Genomic DNA, 24154 nt, shown 5'->3' with positions numbered 1-24154 from the left:
ACAACATCAGGGTGGTTAACTCTTTCAGAGACCAGCGGTTGAAAAACAAGATTCTTCTGACTTTAGAGTTGAACCAGGGATAGTAATGCAATAATCAGACCCATGAGATGAGTAAGCTAATGATCAGGAGCCCTATTTGTTAAATTACTGCCTTCCCGTTTTAGAGGACTAACCTGATTAACAGGGAACAGATGCCTTTTGCATTCTGGGAAGAAATTAAGAGTGAATTAAGGGCTCCATATTGATCGCATCTTCACCCTATCACCAAGCCCTGTTCTTTTTAGCTCCCAAATATTTCTCAAGTCTATCTTTTCTCCCTATCTGTTCAATCACCAGTACTGAAGTCTAAGCTACCATCGTCTCTCATGACCTTCTAACCAGTCTCTCTATATCCGCCTCGGCCTCCCATCATGGCAGAGTGGTCTTTTCAGAATGTAGACGTGCTCATGTCATTCCTCTCCCAGAGAGATGTTGAGAAATTTCCCACTGCCGTTGAGATAAAGACCCATAACCTTGATTCACCCCATGGTGTCCTGCATGGTCTGGTTCATCGGCTCCATCTCCAGAGAAGGTAGAGCTGCCCCTCATGGTTCCTGGGTCTGCTTCCAAGTTCCATGCCTCAGGACCTTTGCTCATGCTGTCCCTTCTGGTGCTCATGTTGTTCTCCCCACTCTCAGTTCAGACTCCAAACCGTAATACTTCCGAGCATCTCCCATGTCCCACTATTGCATACAGGATGACTTGGCATTCATTTGAATGGCGGTGTATATAGCATCTGCCCCTCCCATCAGGCTCAGTCTTGGTGATGGCAGCACTGGTTCTGCCTTTCACTCACCATGGTGCGCATGCCACCTGGCACAGTGCCTGGCACAGGGTAGGCACTCAAAATAGAGTCGTTGAACCAAAAATGTAGGCACTAGAGACAACTGTGCAAGGCTTTTCCCTCTCTCAGCCCCCAGCAGGACTGTGGACAGTACACTGCCGTCCATTCTAACCCAAAAGGAAGCCCAGGTCTCTTGTGCCAGAAGATAAAGTCCTTTCTTCTGTGGTGTGAAGTTACCCCAGAAGTGAAGTGTTCATCCGTGTGCTCGACCTTCCGTGGTGCTTTCAGCTGGGGTGTCCTTTTTTCTTTTTTCTTAATTCATTCCACAGTTAGAAATATCAGACCATGAAGTGGAGGGAGCTGTCACTTTGTGTAATGAAACTGCAGCTGTTGTCATTATTTCACGAAGTGTTTTCTTTCTGGTTGATGAGAATGTGGAGCTGCTGGTTTCTGGGACCTATTAGGAGTGTTTCCAGTGAACAGATTTCAGTGTATGTGAACAACCGTCATGTGCCAAGCAGAAAGAATAAACCGTTACGCCCATGCGCCGTGTACCCACACCGACGCACCCCCCAGGAACAAGCCCCCTTGTAGAGCTTGGTTAAGGAGAAATTTTTACTGCAGTTTCAGCCAAGCAGCATCTGACTTGGTTGTCCTGGGCTCGTAAGGAGCTGTGCGGTAGGGAGGAGTAGGAAATGAGTCGCAGCCGTGTGGGAAAACCCTTCAGGACCAGGCATATGGTAGGTGAAGGTGTGCATTCCCACCTGGTGTAATACTGCCCCAAGGCACAAACCTCAGTTCTCCATGCACAAAAATGTCTCGGCCATTACAATGGTCTGTGGCCCTCCAAAGGGCCACAACATATACCACAGGTGGACCGTGGAGCTGTTTATTAAGATTTCGTGGGGAAAAGGAGCAAGTGGGGGGACCCACAAAAGCGTTTTGGGGAATGTTAATGAGAAAAGGCTGAGAAACAGTGGGTTGGGGAAAGGGAATGAGTGAAAAAGCCAAAATTGGAAATCAAAGGAGTGGGGAGGTATAGAGCCAAGGTCCTGGCGGAAGCGGGAAGGAACTAGACCCATAACTTAATGTGCAGGTGGCTCCAGGAAGGGTGGAGGGCCTCCTTCTCAGAGACCAGGTCAGGGAAATCCACAGGGAGCCTGCGTGAAATGGGACCGAGGAGGTAGGCTGACTGTACTCACGCTCCGATCACCTACTTTGATGTCTGCAGGGAGATGCTGGGAGGGTGGGGAGGCCTGGCCCCTGGGACCCATCTCTGTGACCAGTAGCCGCCACTGTTGTGGCCAGGCACATGCAGGTTCCCATTGGATTCCAGCAGACGGTAGAGAAACAGCAGAGCCAAAAAATTGTGGTCCATTCCTTTATTCTAGCCTCACAACCAGCAGGCGAGAAAACACAGGGCATCAAAACCCACTCACACATTCTCCGGTTCTACAACCAGGGGAGTCTTCTCTGGTTCCTCCTAGAATCAAAGGCCCCACCAGTCTCAGCAGAGCTTGCAAGAGCCCTCACTTCTGTTCCCCATCTGCACACCTTCTCCCTTCTGTTCTCTGCATGAACTCTGCAAAAACATGCCTGCCTCCTTCTTCTCCTTCTTAAAACTTTTTAGTGTGAAACCCCTCCTCCAGCAATATTAGCAAACAGATCCCCTTCCCAAGCAGGAAGGTAATTAGCGGTTTCACCTAGCTTTGGCATTCACGTGGGCAGTGGCCATTTTTAACAATAAAAGCGAGCAAAATTAACGCAAATTTTACAAACTTATTTGCCCAACACCGTTCCACAGGGTTTGTGCAGCACCCGACGTGGAGGAGGGGAGCCAGACCTCACCCTGCCCACGTCCGTCCTGGATGCTCAAGGGGACCCAGTTTCTCAGCAAACCCCTCAGGACACGTGGGGGAGGGGAGCCAGACCTCACTCTGCCCATGTCCGTCCCGGATGCTCGATGGGACCCAGTTTCTCAGCAGACTCCTCAGGACACGTGGGGGAGGGGAGCCAGACCTCACCCTGCCCACGTCCGTCCCGGATGCTCGATGGGACCCAGTTTCTCAGCAGACTCCTCAGGACACGTGGGGGAGGGGAGCCAGACCTCACCCTGCCCACGTCCGTCCCGGATGCTCGAGGGGACCCAGTTTCTCAGCAGACTCCTCAGGACACGTGGGGGAGGGGAGCCAGACCTCACTCTGCCCACGTCCGTCCCGGATGCTCGAGGGGACCCAGTTTCTCAGCAGATTCCTCAGGACACGTGGGTGGCGTAAGGCATCTTGGAAAGATCCGCGGGGACGTGTGTGAACCTAAATGTAGCGGGGCATGTGTAGAAGAGAGACAGATAGGGATCACACCAAAACACTGACATGGCTAGCTTTGAACAGGAGAGCTGTGAGTGGCAATTTCTCTCTTATTTTTCCAAAATTTCTGAAAATAAGCATTTTACCTGTAAAATGGCCGGCCTTACCCTCCCTCCCCCCCTGCTGGTTATTGCTTTAATCCACTGTTGTGAAGGCAGGGCTGGCCCAAAGCACAGGGTCCAGCCGTGGTCTCAGCGGCTTGGCTCTTTGCGATCAGGGAAATTCGCCTCCTCAGCCTTGTTTCTTAAGCTGCTTTGTTTTTGTTTTGTATTTTTAATCCCTGCATTTTACCTTTTTGAAAAACATTTCACGCATTTGTTTTATGACTATGAAATTGAATTTTCACAAACAAGTAAAATACATTCAAATTTGTATCTCTGCAGTCTTGATAGACGTACCACCTGTCTTTTCTGTTGACATAATTACTTTTTTAATTGAATTTTTGGGGGTGACATTGGTTAACAAAATGCTACAGGTTTCCTCACCACAATGTAATTAATATCTTGATAAATGAATAACAGAAGAAAAAATATTGCTCTTCTCCACTGTTGCTAATGTATGAAGAATAATTAAAACTCATATGATAATCGTGATTTGCCTTAATGATAACATCTTTAAATGTGTAACATCTCAACAGCTTATAAACCTCATTAGACATCGTCTTGTACACAGAGCCTATTTCCTGGAAAATATTTCTGAGCAAATTTTGCTTCTTTTCTTTATGGTAAGACATTCTTCCTCAGGAACAATACGCAGAATAACTTTATGATGGTGACCGTTGCTTTATCTTTGTTATTACAGACGTATCAAGTGGATCTGAAGCCCAACGGGTCAGAAATAATGGTTACAAATGAAAACAAAAGGGAATACATTGAGTACGTATATGCACATTGACAACCTTTTATTTAATTAATATGAGGTTGCTGCACCCTGCCTTTTAAAAACAGTTCATGCATGTTACGGACATATTTCAACAATACGAGTTCCTTTCTGGTATGGGCTAGTAGGAAATTGAATTAAGGGGTGGGAAGTTTGACTCGCGCCATAATCAGGGTTCTGCCGTGTGAAGGACCAGTGCAAGGAGGAAGGTGTGCGTTACTGAGTGGTGTGACAAGACTCTTTGGAGCAGGTGGATGTCTAGTCTAACACTGAGAATTGCAATGACCAATGGGATAAAATTAGGAGCAACTAAAGATAAAATATTTCCTCTTCCTCCTGACTTCTTTGCCATAATAAAAATGTAAATAAATAGAGAAAATGGGTAGGAAAATTCAGCACATGCAAACGTAATGAGTCGTTTCTGATACTTGTAATTTTCTTATCCCAATCTCAGTGTCAGCTGGTAGAACACAATGTTGAGCTCTTTAAAAGTCTGGATATTTAGTAACCCTGGAGCATTTACCCCAGTCAGAACGTCTTTCTGTGTTGGCCATGTTACATTTTCCTCTTTGGTATGTAGGTATGCTTCAAGCACACAATTCTAGGATCTTGCGAGAATTGCCCAGTTGGCCTCACTAGTCCTGGTGCAGGAATGAGATCAGAGCACCACGTTTGGCCCCTGGGTCCTAGTGTCCACTCATCTTGTGGGTTCCAGTTTCAGCCTGAGCTCCTTCCAACAAGCTGGGCTCCCTCCTGTCTTCTCAACATACTGGTCAGGAGGACTTCCTTTAGAGAATTGGCCCAGGCTGTTGGCATCTTAGCATGATCTGCAAAGAAAAAAATCCTTTGAGTGTTGGAGTCTCTACTTTAAAGATCCTGACAAAGTACAACGGGTACCTAGCAGACTCCTTCTCTACTCACAAGTTAACAGCTTGCCAAGCTTACTAAAATAACGAGAAGGAAGACACTGCCCTTCTGACCTGTTCACGTTAGTTAGTACACTTGTACTTGGCCGGTCACAGAAAACAAATAACACCCTGGCAGATACTATTGTCTTTCCTTTGGAAAGTACAGACTTTGGATAGATTTTAAAACACTCCACCCAGGTGACTAGGGTCACAAGTGTGAGGAATCAGACGTTGTGTATAGTTGCTTGCAGTGAATTCTTTGAGAGTTCACATTTGGCGGGTGTGGGGTTGGGCAGAGTCTCAGCTAGCTTCGCTGAGAAAAGGATGATAGAAATCTCCAATTGCTCCCAGACAACTGCATTCTTCTGCTACAAGAAGGCGGCCATCGGCCTGCTGACTCCAGGTCACAGGGTAAAGCCTGATAGGGGTGAGCAGTGGTCGTGAGAGGGGCTGGTCCTTGAGGGCCACTGCTGTGGTGCCACCTATGTCATAGGTGAGAGCCATTTATGACAAGGTCCTTGTGCTGTTTCATAACAAAGCACCTTAGAAAGTAGCTGAAGTTGATTTGCCTGGGAATAAATTCTGCTGTGACTAGACATTGTCACAGGGAAGAGGGTTTCAGTGGATTTGTTATATAAAGAGGTCTTACCGTTAATCCTCTGTATAATAGTATTAAAGTATCAGTTAAGTCATTTTCTTGTTAAACTGTATGTCATTGTTGAAAATCGGTAAGAGTGCATACTAGAGTGAATTCACTTGATAAAATATATTGTGCTGGTACTCCCTTTAAAAGTGTGTGTACATATGTATAGACAGGTGGGCGTGGATATATGTGAGTTTATGTGTGTACACGTATTCTGCACATATACATACATAGTGAGGCAAAAGTAGGTACAGTTGTGAGTACGCAAAGCAGAGTTTATACCTATATTATCTATTGTATTATTTTCCCCATGAACAACTGTAAACCTACTTTTGCCCCACCCTGTATGTGTCCATACACCATGACCGAATTTCCCTTCTTTGCCATGTAGTTACAATACATTTCTAAAGCAATGTAGATAAACCAGGCCTTGATCTTGGAGTGGGGGTGGAGAAGAAATCAACTGTTCCTTTGAAATCCTCGGTGAGAGTTCAGGCTTTTCACATGTGTTATCAGTTATTCTCGAAAGGATTAATGCATAAACAGTGTATGCCCCAGTCTCGGACCCCCCGTTTTCCTCTCTGCGATCTGAAGAGACGGGATGGAAGCTGAGCATGCGTGCTGACGAAGGTGCTTACACTGTTCCATTTTCCCCCGCAGCTTAGTCATCCAGTGGAGGTTTGTGAACCGGGTCCAGAAGCAAATGAACGCCTTCTTGGAGGTGAGCAGCTCCCGCCGTAGTGGTCTGCCTGAGCCACTAGTCACAGCAGGAGGGAGGATGGCTATCCTCCTGCGGGTGGTGTGGCGGCGATCACCCACCAGAAGGAAGGCCCGGGCCGGGACACGTGGCAGAAAGGTCAGGACTGCACAGCTCCCACTCCTGCCCGGTCCCCAGGACGGGAGTGTTCGGCCACCGCATGGCCACCCCTCCGTTTTGTTTGTTTAGTGATCTTTTCTTGGCTTCTCTTATTTCTTCATTTGCCTTCACTGTTTTTAGAGAACCTTTTACAAACTCGACCCAGAAGGCAGGCTCCCCCCTCAAGAGGCCTGTGCAGGCACATGTGGGACACAGTTCCTGGGCTGGGCTCATCTGATACCAGCCTCCACCGTCCTAATGGGAGGGCAGGCAGTTCTCAGCTCCAAGCATTCTATCAGCGATGGCCCAGGTCCCCTTAGCGACCCCTGCCCGTTAACTAGAGCAGGTGTCCTGCGGGCACTGGGTCCTCCTGCTCTCTGCACCGAGCCCGCGGCCTCCTTGTCTATCTCATCCAGGTGCCTTCGGAACCTGGTTTTTACATGTGTCCTCTCGCACGTCTGTGGCGTGTGTGTTCCGGGACACACCGGCTCCCAGCACTGCCATTAAGTGACACTGATGTCTGCCTGCCTCCCATAACCTGCGTTTCCATGGGGCTTCAAAAATTACATACCTGGGCCTTCTAGCTTCTAAGCTTTTCCAAAATTTTTGTATTCTGAGTAGGTTGTTTTTATTTAAATTACAACTATGGATGCTGTCACTGATATATAAAACAGTGATATATAAATCCAGTAAAAAAAAATGTATTTTTTCTGGCTAACCCCCCAAAAGATAGTTTTTCCTGTAAAATTTGCCTCTTTCAAGAAATAAAGGTGTTTAGGATGATTTTGCTTGTTTGCTTTTTCTTTCAGGGATTCACAGAACTGCTTCCTATTGATCTGATTAAAATTTTTGATGAAAACGAGCTGGAGGTTTGTATATAAACATTTTGTGTAAAATAGATTTTAAGTTTCTCATTACTTCACACATGATATTTTAATATTCTCTGATCCATAATGCCCTGCGGAGTGAGCTTAGGTGAATTCTACTGCGTGCTTCTTTTTTTTTTTTCAGAGGCAGAGTCAGAGAGAGGGACAGATAGGGACAGACAGACAGAGCGGGAGAGAGATGAGAAGCATCAATTCCTCGTTGCGGCACCTTAGTTGTTCATTGACTGTTTTCTCATATGTGCCTTGCTGGAGGGCTGCAGCAGAGTAAGTGACCCTTTGCTGAAGCCAGCGACCTTGGGTCCAAGCTGGTGAGCTGTAATCAAACCAGAGGAGCTTGCGCTCAAGCCAGCGACCTTGGGGTTTTGAACCTGGGTCCTCCATGTCCCAGTCCAGCGCTCTACCTACTGCGCCACCACCTGGTCAGGCCTACTGCATGCTTCTTAAGGAGCTTGTTTGTTTGCCAGTCGGGAAGTAAGGAAACAGCAAAGTGGGCACCTACAGATTCCGTGCCTGGAGGGGGCAGTTCTAGAACACGCAGGACAGGCAGAGGCCCGCTGAGCCGAGTTGGGCTCTTGGCCCATGCCCCAGTGAGGACAGTTGCTGCGTCTAGTGGAGCTGAGGTGGCCACACCGGTTGGGGTGGCAGCGCCGTGCCCTCCCGGCCCGGCTGGCCCTCCTCCCCACACGCACCCGGCAACCCAGTGCAGCTTTGGCCAAGAGGGGAGTGTGAGTGTCTACAGGGCTGTAGGGCAGGCGCCTCCCTGAACTTGAAGTGGTCTGTATCAGGTCAGGGAAACATCAGGAGGCAACGGCGAGTTTAATATTTGACTGTTCCAGCTCCTCTGTGTTGAGGTCAATGAGAACTATCAATTTAAAAAGTAAAGGAATCCATCACCCTTTTTATGTTGAAAGGAAGGCTGTGTCTGTTCAGAAGCTGTTCAGTTAATCCATTTGTCCAAACCACATCCGAAGAAGCCTTTCTCATTGACTGGCTTTCTGTTCTTTTACCTTAAAATGGAAACTTCAAGTTGATAACGTCATAGAAATTATCTAGTGTAAGCCCTTCATTGGACAGGTGGGAAGACGGAGGCAGGGAGCAGTTAATGATCTCACGGGTGTGCCCAACAGGGTGTTGGCACAGTTAGGACTAGGAATCAGACTTCCAGGCGTCTGGCTCAGTTTTCTTCCCTTTTCACATTAGTATCTCTGCAGAAACATCATGTTCATCGGTCCACAGGAAACCATCATATTGGAGGGTTAGATCATTAGAAAAGCAGAGCTAAGGCTAACTGCTGAGTCAGAGAACCAGTTACTGCGTTAATACAGGTCTGCATCCCGGGTCTCTGGACAGACGAGGGACTTGCCCTCCCCTGGGTTGACCGATCTGGGGGAGACGAGTTCTTGCTCTCCTAACACACTAGTTCTTTTGTGTGGGATGAGAGATTTTCAAGTATTGAAACAAATAACTTCTCAGAAGGAGAGACAGCCGAGTAATGTGGAGACATGTGGAGCATTAGAAAATCTACGAGTGCTGTGCTCAGATGAGGGGGAGGAATGAAGGGTGACCAACGTGGAGTTTCCATTTCCAGTACGGAGTGTTGTGGTCTGTACGGGCGTTAGGCTGGGGTCCCCCTTGTCCCCAGGGCCGTCTCTGTGATCTGCGGTGGCAGGTGAAATTTGGAACACACATTCCCGGCGTTTGTTTTTCTGAATTGCCACCTTACCTGCTGGCCCCCAGGAAGGCCGTCTCTCCACCTGCAGTCTTTCAGTGTCCACGCCCCTCCCCATTTACATCTGGTCTCTCTCCTTCCCAGTTGCTGATGTGCGGCCTCGGCGATGTGGACGTGAACGACTGGAGACAACACTCTATCTACAAGAATGGCTACTGCCCAAACCACCCTGTCATTCAGTGGTTCTGGAAGGTGAGGGCGGGCCTTCAGGGCCTCCTGGACCCACACGCTGCTCTGTACCAGGGTCAGGTGTGAGGGCTCCCCTGCCCTTTCCGTGGTCTGGAAGTTGGGGCTCTGTTAGCACCTGGCCGCTGGCAGAGAGCAGAGGCAAACTTAGCTAGAAGTTAGCTAGAATAACTGCAGCAGACAGCTGTCCTTTAAGGAGGTTTACCCTTATCAAAGCACACTGCCCTTCCTTAACCACCGGATTGCAGTGGCTTCTGTTTGAGGCGCCTATTGAGTGGGACAATTCTGAAAAGGAAGTAATTGGATTTAAGAGTTGGAGGGAGTCCTCCAGAGAGGCTTCTTGGGGTGAAAACATGCTTTGGGGCTGACTTTTCCAAGATGCCATTGTCAATTAAAATGTCATTTCCCACTTTTCTTTCTTTTTATGGTGGGGGGGATGGATAATTCCAACACATATTTTGACTGGTTATTATCTTACGGGAAAAGATGGCTACAAATGAAATTTGATTTACTATCTTAAGGCCAATGTTTGCTTTCTGTTTAGCTCAGGAGAGAAGAGAAGTGAGGATGAGTGGGTCCAAGGGAGAGATGGGAAATGACTTCAAAAGAAATACTACATGGGGAAAAAGCTGATTGTTTGCTTTACAGAGATAATAAATCATATCACTTGCTTTAATTTCTAAATGTCCATTTTTAATAATATTTCCAGCACTACCCGAAATAAAGATAAAAAGAAGAATCTTCAAATCCTAGTCCAAGTCTTGCTCAGTTCTTTTTTTAATTTTTATTTATTGATTTGAGAGGAGGGTGTGAGAGAGAAACAACATCTGTTTTCCTGTATGTGCCCTGATCAGGGTTCGAACCCACAACCTTTGCTTATCGGGGCGATGCTCTAACCAACTGAGCTGTCCGGCCAGGGCTTGCTCAGTTTTGATTTTGGATTTTTTTTCTTTTTTACAGCAGTTCAAGTCACATTACCTGTATTGCCAATTCAGTTGTTGTAATAACTCAGATACGTAGGATGCACACATTATTTCAGAGGTCTATCCTCGCCTCTTTTTTTTCTTTTTTATAAAGTATTATCTTTCAAGAATCTGTCTACAGTCTGAACTCCCAGCTAGGTTTTCATAACCTGGGTTGCCCTGGTGTTGACACTTCTCAGACCCTGTATATTTATAATTGGCTTTCCAGGGACTGGCAAGCCTCGCACACGGAGGCCTGAGCTCGGTGCCGTCCAACAGTTTGCTGTTTACATCGTTTATTCTGACTTATTGCAAAAGGAGAGAGAGATTGTGATCTCTTGCACTCTAAGCTAGAGAGGCCGGGGCTGTGGTGGCCATTTAAAAAAAAGGAGGAGGAGGACCATTTTCACAGTCAACTGTCTGCTCTTATGTTGCCATGTGAATAGGGTTAAGTGTGCCTGTGTACAGCATATCAGCATGTGCCGCGTGTCATGTGGGGACACGCTGACCTTCTGCTTCTGTCCCCAGGCTGTGCTGCTGATGGACGCTGAGAAGCGCATCCGGTTGCTGCAGTTTGTCACGGGGACGTCCCGAGTGCCTATGAATGGGTTTGCCGAACTTTATGGTGAGCAGGAAACCGTCTCTTGTTTCGATTCGTTTGGTCTGGCCTGGCTCTGAAAACCTAGATTTTGCAGAATTGTCCATGTGGTTATGAACTGAACGTTGAAAGAATGCCTCACCTCCGGGAAGCAGAGTTCTTCAGTGCTTACTGTAGATTTTTTTTTAATCACTCTTTCTGCTTTGCATATTAAAAGCCATGTTTCATCCCCCCCCCCCAAAAAAAAATGTAGTTTTAAATTTAAGCTCCCAAGGTTGGGCGGAAAGGCTGTGGCAGCCCACACTTCCGCATGTTGCAGTGTCTGTTACACTTGGCTCGGTTGTGTTCCGAAGGTAACATGGCATCTGTGATGTGAGGTTGTGCAAACCTGTTGCTCCCCTCGTTAAAGAGTAAACATTATGCTGCAGCCCTAGAGAGTGTCTCTGCTCACCCCCCTCTCCTTAACTCACACCCTTACCTTGGTGCTGTTAGCATCACTGTTGTTTTTTTTCCATCTAGGTTCCAATGGTCCTCAGCTGTTTACAATAGAGCAATGGGGGAGTCCTGAAAAACTGCCCAGAGCTCACACATGGTGAGTGACAAAAATGCACCCTTGTCAACAAATTGTGTTTTAAATACTTAACTGTGTACGGGGCTCGGCTAGAGGGTGCAGGATGCTGGGTTCCTGCCGTAAATAGTTCGAGACTGAAATACCAAATGGTGCAGATGAAAGGTAAATTGCACTGTGATGCTCAGAAAGCCTAAACCGCCCTCGGAGTGGGTCTGGTGAGTTTGGCACACCAAGGGTTAGTCCCCCACCCACCCACCCCCACCCCGTGCTATGCCTTTCTCCTCCAAACCCGTTCTTCCCTAATTACTCTGGGAAGCAGGGATTTTGCTAATATGCACTATGCATGGGTATGACAGCTCCCAAACTCAAAACAGATTGGGTTTTTACTCCACCCTTAAATTAGCATTTTAGAACTTGGGATAAAATTCCCTATAGAAACATTGTTTTGTAAAGGGCTTCCAAGGCCACGAGTAACCCATAAGTCTCTAGAATTTAGCACCAATATGACTGTGGCCAGAGGAAGGTAAGAGGTCTGCCCGGGAGACGGGGTGGCACGGGCCACCTCCAGGATGCGGGCAGGGAGGCGGGTCTCCGGTTTCCCAGCAGAGTCGTCTAAAACCAGCACAGGGATGAACCTGGCTGCTGTCAGCGAGCTCTTCTTAACCCGAGCTGTGATGCCTCTTGAGTTGGTTTTCCCTGCAGCCTTTTATTTCTTGCTCTTAGGAAGCGAGTGACGGTGGCCCTTGTGAAAGGGGAATAAGGTGTAGCTGGGGAGGGTTCTCAGGAAAGGGTGTTGGTGAAAAGTTGGCTGTGAGACAGTTTTTGCTTCTGTTTGAGTCCCCAGCTAGAACGAAAGTTTTTTCTTGTGTTTACCATCCATGGGACAGAATAGAATGCATCAAGGCTTATCGCCCACTCGCCCTAGAAAGCACCTGAAAACTGGGGACTATCTAAAGCAGTCCTGGTCCATGGTTCTCCTCCTTTACGTGGGGGAGAATGTTCTGGTAGCTTTTATTCCAAACCATACCAGAGTCAGGTGCAGTTTTCTGGGTTATGGTAGCCTTTGTTGGGAAGGCAGCCAGCACTGGCAGAGCCCAGGACTGTGGGGGTCAGAGGAGAACTCCCCATTCATAGTCTAATGAGGAGAAATAATAGAAGCCACGTTATCGGGCACAGCTGTTGTCTATAGGCCAGGTACTGTCTAATCTTTAGGGGCAGCCTGTGGCACGCCATTATCATTTCCACGGGCCACGCGGAAGCTTTCCCAGGGTCACAGAGGTCTCAGGTCCCCAAGTCCCAGGATGTGAACAGGTATGCCAAAATTCAAACCGGTGATCGACCCACGACACTAGTCTGTGGTGGCTGTTGAGACAGCCCTCCTTTTCGGAGTCTCCCAAGAGAACCAGACAGTGGAGTGGTCAGCCCATGCCCCTCCGTGACGCTGTGGACACACAGCCTTACTGTTGATCTTTTCCTTCTGTTTCGGAGCCCACACTTGAGCCACAGCTAAAATATGGCGCTGCCCAGATAAGCCCTCTGCCCTCGTTGTTTCTCAACCTGGTCTGCACGTCGGAAGCACCTAGAAAGTTTAAAACATTTATACTGATCCCACCCTCAGCGAGTTGGAAGTGGCCGGTCCATTGTGGCCTGGGCTGTGGGATTTCAGAGCTCCCAGGTGGGTCTGGCGGACAGCGAGGGTTTCAACTCCCTGCCCTTTCTTAGGAAGGACGCAGGCCTACCTGCAGGAGGAAGGCGACCCTGCTGGCAATTCCCAGAGCCTCTGTCTTCTCAGTGTGTGAGCAGTAAGGCTCCCAAACGAGTGTCCTAATGATGGTCCCCGGAACACCTGCCGCTGCCCGGGGGAGGGCTAGTGGCCAGCTGGCTGGCAGGGCGCGACTTCCTGTTTCCTCAGCCTTGCCGGCTGCTTTACAGTCAGATTTAGCGACATGTATGGCTCATGTCTGCCATGTTTCCTGAAAATAGAAAACACAGAATCAAGTCTTCAAAATGCAAGCTTGATTTACCAGGAGAGCCAGGGCTGGTCGAGCTGGTTCTTTCTGGTACGTTCCGTGAATCGCTGAGATGTAATTTTTGGGTATCCGATATTTAAAGGGCTTCATTTTATTCTGTCAAAGGTCACTGCCTGAATATTTAAAATTACGCTTTACTAAGAGTCACAGACCTCCCTGCTCTTTGTTGTTGACTCTGAAATAACCTCACTTGGCCCATACGTCTTCTTAGGCAGACGCTGAACCCCACTGAGCCTCTAGTGAAGCCACACAGCTCGTTAGGGGCAAGCCGGAGACAGACCCTGCCCTCTGACCCCGGAGGGAACGACACTAATAGTGCAGCCACACAGCTCGTTAGGGGCAAGCCGGAGACGGACCCTGCCCTCTGACCCCGGAGGGAACGACACTAATAGTGCAGCCACACAGCTCGTTAGGGGCAAGCCGGAGACTGACCGCTGCCCTCTGATCCCGGAGGGAACGACACTAACCGTCAAGCACCCGGTGTGTTCCCAGCGTGTCCTCAGCGCTTTATGAGTGTGCATTAACTCATGCCAGTCGTCACAGCAGTTCTAGAGGTGGGTCATCTTGAGGGTCACGGACCCTCAAGAATGTGTCTCCAGACCCTGTAGGGACTGCAGGCTCTGGACTGAAAGACCAACTTACAATTAATGCCTAAGCTACCTCTGGGGACAGCTCCTCTAAGTGCCTTCTGCAAAAGTGGAGTTCTGTCTTTATCGCTGGTAAAATAATAATCGAGAGCATTATCAAAACCAAAACTTAAAAACTTCTTTTATATTCACTGTTTCAGGATTTGCTGGAATTCTGAGAACTCCACTGTGTTAGTCACTATTTAGTGACTGTTAGGAAATCTGAGAGCTCAGTGTTTCTGATTGAATAGCTTAGGCGCTGGCTGTTAAAAGGACCCACCATGGATGCGTGTTTGTTTCTTACTGCTGCCAGTAATCGTTAGCTTTTCAAACTTGGAACCATACGTCAGTGTCTGGAGGGAGCAGTTTTAAATGTGGAGGTGGCACAAGCAGTGGTTTGAGCTGGGCTTTGGAGCCAGTGTAGGACTGAATCCCAGCCTGAATGCTTACTGTGCTTACCTCAGGCAAGTTACCTAACCTCTCTGTGCCTCAGATTTCTCCTCTGAAAAAGGGTTGAAGCATTTCCCACCTTACAGGGTGATTGCTAGGATTCACTGGGGTAATAAATGAAAAGTACTTAACAATGCTGACTGCACAGGGGAAATACGCCCTGAAGGCTGGCTCTTATTAAATCATCGTCAGCAGTGGAGGCTGTGTGGCCATTTTCATGATGGGGACATGTCAGCACTTGACCCCACATGCATCAGTCCTGTGACTTGAGGGCTCTGACTCCTTGCGTCTCGTGTGGGCACTCGGTGAATGCTGAATGGAGGATACCAGTGTTCCCCATCTTTGGGCACTCGCTATGTGGCAGGACGCTTTATACACGTTGTGATTTGACCCGTTCAGCACCCTACAAGCAGTTTCCCCATCTCACCGACAAGCAGACAGACTCAGAGAGGATGCGACTTGCCCAGGTCACATAGCTGGCAAGTGGCTGAGCCAGAATTTGAACTCAATCTCTTAGACAAGTATGACAAGTATGCTTCATTTTTTTTAAAGTCTCACTACCACGGGGGGGGGGGGGGTTTGTAGCACCCCAACAAAGCCTCTCGCTGAGTACGAGCTGTTGATAAATGCAGCTTTTAGCTCCAGCTGTCTGTTACTTCCCAGACTATAGCTGGTAGAGCGAGTTTAGCACTGATTCTGGAGCCGCAGACAGCCTCGTTCTAGTCGAGTCTGCCGTGCTGCTGGGGTCAGAGCTCGGGCCCAGTGACTGGCCCTCTCTGGCTTCGGGACCCTCATCTGCAGAGCAGAGAAAGCATTACCCACCTCACAGGCCTGTGATGGAAACCAAGTGAGTTAGTCCTGGAAAAGCACTTGGCTCGGGGCCCGATGTGCAGTAAGTGAGCTCATTAGGAAACAACACAGCCTCAGTTCCTCCAGAACTTCTCTTGCATAAGTTCTTTTGTGTGTCTAGGGCTTTGGACTCTTGGAGTATATATGTCCCTTACCTTGCCTTTTGTGTCTCTCTCCCCAGCCAGATTTTTCCAGCATCCACACCTAGCTGGAGTAGAGAGGTTTCATGGACTAGTAGAAAATTCTTTTCTCTCCTCTATAGGTTATATAGCCTATTCAGTGTGGACAGTTTCATCCCTGGAATTTATATTTAGATCATCAGAATTTGGTGAAGACATTTATACACTATTGCTCCAATACCAAATGTACCCCCCTTAGCCAAATCTGGGAAATGCTGTTCTGGCTAGAGGGTAATGATGATGGCCTTTTTACCTTTGTTACCCTTGCAGCTTTAATCGCCTTGACTTACCTCCATATGAAACCTTCGAAGATTTACGAGAGAAGCTCCTCATGGCCGTGGAGAATGCTCAAGGATTTGAGGGGGTGGATTAGGCGGCCCCTGCCTCGGGTGGTGGTCCATCCAGCAGGTCCTGCTTGCACTTTTACATCTGCCTAACAGACTTCGCAGAGACAATGGCGGCGAGCATTGCTCAGCGTGGCTCCCGGAGCAGAGCCTTCGCCCATGACTTGCCCAAGTTCAGACGTGGGAAGCCAGTCCCAGGTCCTGTTTCTGCGTTTGCCACCGCAAATTATCAACTGGTTGATGTGTATACTAATTACATTTCAGGAGGACTTATACTCTATTTATGTTGTGCCTCTGTAGGCAAAGCCCTTAATAAATATTTTGCATACTTTATAATGACAATGAATGGAATTAATCACTCTACAGGTATAGTATTACAACTCATGTTTACTTCTTGAAAATGATTTAGGCCGATTTTCCGATTTCATTTCATTACAATTAAAGATGTCTCATGGACTTGGAAAAGTGAGCATATTTTTTTTATTTGAATTTCATACCGGTTTAATGTCCGTGACATTTTTATTTTTGAAGTATTTTGACACCCTTACCCTCAACTGTATTAGAATGGGAAGACTGATTTTTGTCCCAAAACCTTCATACAGACAAGTACTTTGAGAGCATTTAAAATATAATATCAGTCATAATGATAATTGTTTCCATACTCCGAGAGAATGAAAACAAACTGAGTGTTACATTTTCTTTTGTACAAATTTAACATAATAGCTACAGGCTGGGAGCATTGTACTATAGCATGACAAATTTCATGTTGACCTGAAGGAATCACACCATTATTCCTTAGAAGTACTTATGTGTGCTCTAACACATTCAAGACAGGGTTGATGATCATTTCTCGTAAGAGAAATTATTTAACCCTTCCTGATGCTGTACAGTCTTTCTTTTATTATATTTTTCTCTTGGCTGTTCGTCGTAGAGGCGTTTATATGACTGAAACCCGGCACTGCTTGATTTGAAACTGTGGAAACCAGATCGGTGTAGTCTCCTATGTGTATGCGTTTGCTAATAGTCGTGAAACAACCAATTTTTGTTCTAACTGCACCAATTCCAAAGGCACTTTATGTACTCCATGAAGGTCATACCTGGCTTGGTTTGTGTTTTGGTTTCCTACCGTGGACATTACACGTGATGACAACTTCTATCCCTGCATACGTCCTTCCGGTGCAATATCTGTGGATAGCGAGTCCGGCGGCTGGTATATAAAACCAGGCTGGGAAGCTGAGCCGACAGACCTGTGCTCCCGATTGTTTCGTGATTTCTGCTGATCGAGTTCTGACGCACTCGATCTAACCTTTTTGTCTTCCTGTGGCGTGTTGCATGCTTCCTTTCGTACTGTGTGCTGCCCAGTCGTGTCTGTTGTGTGCTGATTGAAAGAGCGGGAAGACTTGGTCTGGCCCTCTGCGGTCAGGCTGTTAAGCCGGTTGAGGGGGCCAGGGATCGAGGACGTCCGCACAGTTTGATTCTTTGCCACTTGTGATTCCTCGTTGCAGAATTCTGTCATGTTCTGAGAGGTTGCCTGATGCAGTGTGGGGGAGTCCACCCTGCTATCCTTTTCAGCCTGTGTTGTCCTAGACCCTGTCCTGGTGACAGGGAACACAAGAGGTTTGATCTCTTCACTAGTCGTAAATAAGACACAGTGTGTTTTTAAGGCCTCTGCTTGTTATGTAAGAAAGAATTTTTGGTGTAAAAAATTCAGTTTTGGTGTCTTGTGAAAAGCTGTGAATGTTCATGCTTTTATAAGTGAGTTGCCTAAATTCTGAGGTGTCCAATAAAAATATGGTGGGTTTCTTCAGAGCTAAGGACTGGCTCCCTTTCCATATTGATTTTAAAGTATTTAATAGTGATCAGAAAACTTAGATACTGAGTGATTAGGAAAAAGCAGCAGTGCTCATTTTTATCTGCTCGTGGTATTCCCACCCCCCTTCAATCAATATAACAAATGTCTCAGTAGCAAAACCACTTCTTCCTGCAGCCGCTCCCAGTCCAGGGTCCGCTATCTCTGTAAGACTAAGGCAGAACCCCAGGTGGCTGCATGCTGGGTGGGCTCTGAGAGTGACCCTGTGACTAGAGGTGGAGAAATCCAACAATTCTGGTCTAAGGACTGTGTTCTTCTGTCATTTTTAAACTGTCTATTCAACATCAGAATATCTGTGCAATGCAAATTAGACAAAGTCTTGAAAATATGAAAGAAAGAAAAAATCACTCTAAGATCATTTCTACACCAGGAACAGAATGAACACTGAAAGGCGTTGATTGTGAATGACAGTTCAGCTCATCTGTCCCTTGATGTCTTATTTCAGTAACAGCTAACCAGAGCTGGGGTTGGGATTCATTTTGGTTTGCTTTTAATCAAAAAAGGTTCCCTCATTCTCAACACTTCCCAGTGTTTCACTCTTTGCTGAAAATAGTCCTCTATCTTGATTACCACTGTCTGTCAATTGTCAAGACACGGGTGACAGTAAAGAAAATGTATCGCATGGAGAGTGGAATGACGGATCATTCCTTGGGCCTCCGCCCACTCTGGTCAGGAGGCTTGGAGTTGAAGGCCGGCTTGCCCTCCTTTCTTGTTGTCCTTAACAGTCCAGGGTCTCTATAGCCTCTGTTTTCTTAGAAATTACTTGAATTCAGCTTTTTTTTTTTAGTTCCTGGAAGAAGATATAGCTATTATGAGCCAGTTTGTCATGAGGTTAGGAAGAAAGTTCCAGAGTTTACATACTGCGTGTGGAAGGTCTTTGGCCATCAGTTATCACAACTGATAACTGAGTATTTCTCCTCCTGCCCCCTGTTGGCCTGCAGATTTATTTGGAAAGTACTCCCGGTGGGATTAGCGGCAGAGAGCGGGCTGCTTTCTTACCCGCGGCCTCGGGAACAGGAAACTGTGAGGCATTTGTCGGTTTGAAAGTTGTATTCGGTGTCAGGGAGCTTTTCTCTTTTTCTCAGAACATTTCCCATTCTTCACCTTCCTGCAGCCGGACCCCTCCCCAGTCACAGGAATGTAAGTTTGGGTTTTGTTGCCATGGCCCTTTGGTAGTTAATATCAGGTGTTCCCTAAGGTCCGGTGACCGATGACATGGACTGTTCCTTCCACATAAGGATGCCGTGACAGGTTCCGAGAAATGGTTTGCAAAACATTTGAAACACCTTCTGCATCTCGCATTGTCAAAGTAGACAACATGTTCCATTGCTGTTTGATCTTGCCAGATCCAAATTGGCTCTCTTGATGGCCAGGTTCATATGCAGCAAGTTACTAGTTGTCCTAACAGTTACTAATTGTATTTTCCAAGTCTTGTCTGTCACCTCTGAAATGTTTAAATCTGTAAAAAGAAGGCCTGGATTAATCAATTCTTGATCTCCTACCTACTGTGCTAGCTGTCCTTTCTGTGGCTCTTTCCTCCTCACCCTGAGTCTGCACCTGTACAGACAGGGAGGGGAAGGGACATGCCATCTGGTGTCACTTTCTGCCTTGCCAGTAGGGGGTGCTGTTGGGCAGGGTAACTGGCTGGCTGGCTTCCTTCCTGACCCCCAGGAGATCACTACCTCTGTCTCATTCAGGCTTTGGGGTATATCCTGATAAGTCAAAACTGCCAATTTCAGGTCTGAGGCGTGTTTTTAAAAATCCTTATGAACTCTACTTTGTATTTTAGATTTTAAAACTGGGGAGAAAATGTGATATACTTTGGACCACTTTTTAAAATTTATCCAAGCCTTAATGAACAATGTAAATACATTTGCCTAAGCGCACGCGCACATACACCAGAGTGTTTCCAGTGTGGCAGAGAAAATGCCGGCGCATTAGGACATGAATGTGTGTAATGTTTTATTGAAAAGGAGAGCTTTCAGTTGGTGTGAACTTTTCCAAGAAATCCTTGTTAGACATCTAGCCTTCCTTAAAGGTGTTAACGCACAAAGCAACGCATGTCTAAAATGCATGTCTTTTTGTCGGTCGGTCCATTTGTAAGGAGTAACAACAGGAATCTAATGACACTGGCCGCAGACCTCTGCGAACTGCATTCTCAACCTTGTATCAATGCCTCGAAAGCCTTTCTCATGACCATGACTGCGTGTCTGCAGACATCTGTTCCTATGGAAGAAGCCGGTTTGCAGCTTCTACTGAGACTAATTTCACCTAGATTGTCACGGTTTCCTTCATGTAATAACTTTGCGTAACTTGGTTCTTTCACTACTACTGTGTAGGTAAAATATATATACATATATATGTATGTATGCTGTCTAAATATATATATATATATATATATATATATATATATATATATATATTTGTATAGCATTTTTACACCTTTCTTGAGCAATCTGGTTTCAAACAAGAGTGAGAGCTCAGTCTCTTCTAAAGTGTTCTCCAAGCTCTATCCTGAGAGTTCTGACCCTCGGAACCCGAGAGAACCGCCGGAAGGTAATGTTAACATGCTGTTATTTCTTAATTCAGAAGTGATTATCAAAACGTGAAAAAACACAGTGACTTTTAAGGTGAAAAGAGTCTCAAGCATTCCAAATGAATTCTCAATGTTTCATGACTTTTTCTTATCATGAACCCGCCTCCTAATACAAAGCCACGTACTATTTGATACAGTGATTAAAAAACCAAACTACTTTGATGTTTTTTAAAGACAGCTTATGGACAATGCTCATTTTCACAATTAGAGTAGCTTTAAAACATGGTTGAGTTTAATACACACAGGGAAAGTTTTGTTTTAAGTATTTTGGCTTTTCATTTTTCTTGAGATCTAATGAGAAACTGTAGATTGTTTTCCTGACAGCGAAAGAGTCATGTGACACAATGGAGTCCTTGTAAAGAAGTGATGCAACTTGTCAAATATTTAATAAAGAATTATGGAAGCTGGAACATTTTCTACATCAAGTATGATGGCTTGTCTGATTTGAAGCTCTGTGTGAATGTATCATCGGGTTCCAGGGGATTAAATGCCTGTGGATCATATAGCACGTTCATTTCCTTAATCTCCCTAAGAGTTCCACACCTTTAAAAACTTCACTAGTCTGCCCAAAACCCCTGGCTCAGCTTAATGAGATGCACATCTAATCTTATCCATCTGTCTTTTTATTAAACTTGAGACTGGATGACATTTCTAACACTTTATAATCCCTCCAAGTCTGTCCCTGCAAAAGCATATTTCTAGTCGTTATCTGACCAACACTCAATTTATGTGAGCTAACGAGACTTGGTCATGAAGGCCAAGTGGGTCTCAGAAGGACGAGGCTGTCGAGGTCTGGACCTCATGTCCATTCTCTATTAAAGCTCACAGGCTCCTCAAATTCTTTTTTCTTTAATACTAAGCCTCCTCGTGAAGCCTTGACCTGTCCCCTCAGGGATGGCCAGGAGGCAGCGTCCAAGCATCCAAGCAGGACATAGTGTAGTCCTTGGTGTCTTGTGACTTTTTCAATTAGTAGTGATGGCACCGTGCTGGGGTGGTGTCAGCGGTTGGAGTCTGCGTTCCTACTGCCCCATCCACCCTCACCAGGCAGATGGGGACTTGCTGGAGGACAGAGCTGCTCTAAACCTTTATAGGTTCTTCCTCAGAGGAAAACACAAGTAGAGGACTAAGTCACACTGCAGTACACATTCACTAGGTTAACTTATCTCTTCACTTTCTCTGGAGTCCAAGGTGGACGTGGGCCCTTCTAAAATTTTAAAGCCCCTCGTAAAAGTGGCTCTTGTGGGTGTCCAGGAATTCTGGCTCCCATGGCTGGCTCTGAGGCGTCCAGGGACCTAAAAGTGCAGAAGCCCCTTGCTGGTCCCTTCAGTGCACCTCCCTATGAGGAAACATCTCAGAACTGTTTTTAAAGAGCTCAGGTGGCAGAATCGGTAAGTATTTGCAGGACTTGAATGGGACAGGAAAACACATGGATTGGGAGTTCAATTAAGACCCGGCATAGACTTCTTCAAGTCACGACCTGGGGTCCCCCACTGGTGGGAACTAGGTGCGGGGAAACTGAAGACTACCTTCCTTTGTAGGGCTGACCTCAGACTAGACTGGGAAAAAGGTACATTAGCCCCGATCAGTCTGTCCCTCAGGGCCCAGCCCCTTTGCAGCACCCTATCCTCCCCCAAGTGGATGATCCCAGCCACCTTCTCCACTGAGCTGCAAGTCACAGGTGACAGAGGCTACACACCATTGGCAGGAGATAGCATGGGGAGGCCTCCCCTCTGCCTGTAGGCAGAGTGCCACCTCCCTTGGGCCGGACCCCCTGGGGACAAGGCCTCAGTGCTTCAGGGGAAGGTCAGAGACTGCCCTCCGTCCCCCCTCACACAGGCCCGCCGTCTGGCAGATCCCCAGAGGGGACGAAGGGACACGTCTCCTCCACGCTCACCCATCGGCCTTCATCCTGAAGTTAGAGCTGTCCTGACTCAGTCCCGCTGTTGGCCAGGTGCCCCACAAACTGGCCGCTTCGGGTGTTTCTAGCACGTCGTGGGGACTCAGATCATCAGCAGGTCTGCAGCCCACGTGCATGGCTCCCTATTGGGCAGGACCCGGAGCACAGAGAGGGGGCCTGGGCCCAGACGGTGAGGAGTGTGGGCACAGGTGTTCTCCCAGAGCCTCTGCCCACCCCTCCTCACCCCAGTCCCAGTGCTGGGCTAAGCCACGTTTCCTCCCCGAGGGAAGGGCTCACTTGCAGGCACAGTTTGGCACAGCCAAGGGCACTGCCAGTGCACCCCACCCGAGAGAACAGCCTGGCCCCTGAAGGTGACTGAGAGGCACCTCCCACCGTCATTAAAGAAAATTATACATTTGGGCAGTTTCTAAGCAATTCCTTGCCACAGGAGTTTTATATACAATTGGTGGAGTTAGGAAGCAAGAAGTTCTTCATCCTGCGTGGCCCTGTGCATCTCTAAGGTGTCCATCCCTAAGATGTCAATGACTGGTAACAGTAAACACACTGCCCCTTCCAGAAGTATTTGTACTTTAACAGACGCCAAAGGTGAAGCTTGTCCTAAGCCAAAAGGGATAAAGAGGCCCTGGCCGGTTGGCTCAGTGGTAGAGCGTCGGCCTGGCGTGTAGAGGTCCCGGGTTCGATTCCTGGCCAGAGCACACAGGAGAAGCGCCCATCTGCTTCTCCACCCCTCCCCCTCTCCTTCCTCTCTCTCTCTTCCCCTCCCGCAGCCGAGGCTCCATTGGAGCAAAGATGGCCCGGGTGCTGGGGATGGCTCCTTGGCCTCTGCCTCAGGCGCTAGAGTGGCTCTGGTCGCAACAGAGCGATGCCCCGGAGGGGCAGAGCATCGCCCCCTGGTGGGCAGAGCATCGCCCCCTGGTGGGCGTGCCGGGTGGATCCCGGTCGGGCGCATGCGGGAGTCTGTCTGACTGTCTCTCCCCGTTTCCAGCTTCAGAAAAATACAAAAAAAAAGGGGGGGGGATAAAGATGGGAATGATGGTATTTAGATCCTAGCAAACTGAGACAGGAAGGTTTGTGAGGGCAGGGGGCCTGCAGACGGCGTTCTCGGGGACAGCCCCAGCCCCGGGCCACACAGGGGGCCACCCTGCATCTGCTGCAGGAAAGAACTCCCCGAAAACAAGTGCCTCCTTTGCTCCAGCCACCTCCCAGGGCAACACAAACGCCTCTCTGTCCAGCAGAGTGGGAGAGACACGAGGATCACAGGCTGGGCAGTGGGTTCTCCACCCCCAGGAACTATTGGATGACATTGTATTTTAATAAAGGATTTTACATAGTATATATAATACTATTTGTGGCAGAAAGCTTGGGCTTGGGGTTTGTCTTTGGATTTCTAGTTATTTAGCTTTCTTACAAATTCTAAGACTCTTCTGCCAGTGGGGTCTTCTCACTCCCTGTCACCCCCCCCCCCCATGCCACAACCCTCTCCCTGAACTGCAACACCCCCCACATGCCTCCTCTACAGTCTGTATTTACTTAGAAGATCCTTGCTTGTTAATCAGTTGAGATTATCAGGGGCACATGCCCTCCCCAATGTAATGAGCGTTTAAACAAAACTCAGGCCTTTGAACCCCGACTCCAGTTAAAAAGTAACAGGCTGGAGACTAGATCAATAGGAGACAAATATTAGCTGTGGGGGCTGGAGACACAGCATTAGGAAATACCTATTGCTGGTGACATAAAAAGAGCAATGGTCATACCTGTCTTGGGGGTCCACGAACCCCAAGGACCCCATGACCTTAGGCCAGTCAGCTTCTTGCTCTGCAAATCCAACAGTGACACCACCAGCCCTTAAGTTAGTGGCTTACAAAAGTCCCTTGGCCCGGGCAA

General features: G+C 47.5%; 1 protein-coding gene across 9 annotated transcripts in view; it reads left to right on the top strand.

Annotated features, from left to right (window-relative positions):
- NEDD4L (NEDD4 like E3 ubiquitin protein ligase) overlaps window positions 1–20162 on the top strand; it is a 323150-nt gene extending 302988 nt beyond the window's left edge. For all 9 annotated transcript variants that reach the window (XM_066353218.1, XM_066353220.1, XM_066353219.1 and 6 more), the window contains 7 exons: window positions 3991–4064; window positions 6280–6340; window positions 7285–7344; window positions 9176–9283; window positions 10768–10864; window positions 11357–11429; window positions 15813–20162. In XM_066353218.1, the coding sequence (XP_066209315.1) occupies window positions 3991–4064; window positions 6280–6340; window positions 7285–7344; window positions 9176–9283; window positions 10768–10864; window positions 11357–11429; window positions 15813–15915 (576 nt within the window). In that variant the 3' untranslated portion in view covers window positions 15916–20162. The remainder of the gene's footprint in view (window positions 1–3990; window positions 4065–6279; window positions 6341–7284; window positions 7345–9175; window positions 9284–10767; window positions 10865–11356; window positions 11430–15812) is intronic.
- The last annotated feature ends 3992 nt before the right edge of the window (window positions 20163–24154 follow it).

Source organism: Saccopteryx leptura, chromosome 11 (genome assembly GCF_036850995.1).
Source record: "Saccopteryx leptura isolate mSacLep1 chromosome 11, mSacLep1_pri_phased_curated, whole genome shotgun sequence".
Taxonomy (NCBI): Eukaryota; Metazoa; Chordata; class Mammalia; order Chiroptera; family Emballonuridae; genus Saccopteryx; species Saccopteryx leptura.
Note: the sequence above shows the minus strand (reverse complement) of the source record. Positions and strands in the feature narration are given on the sequence as shown.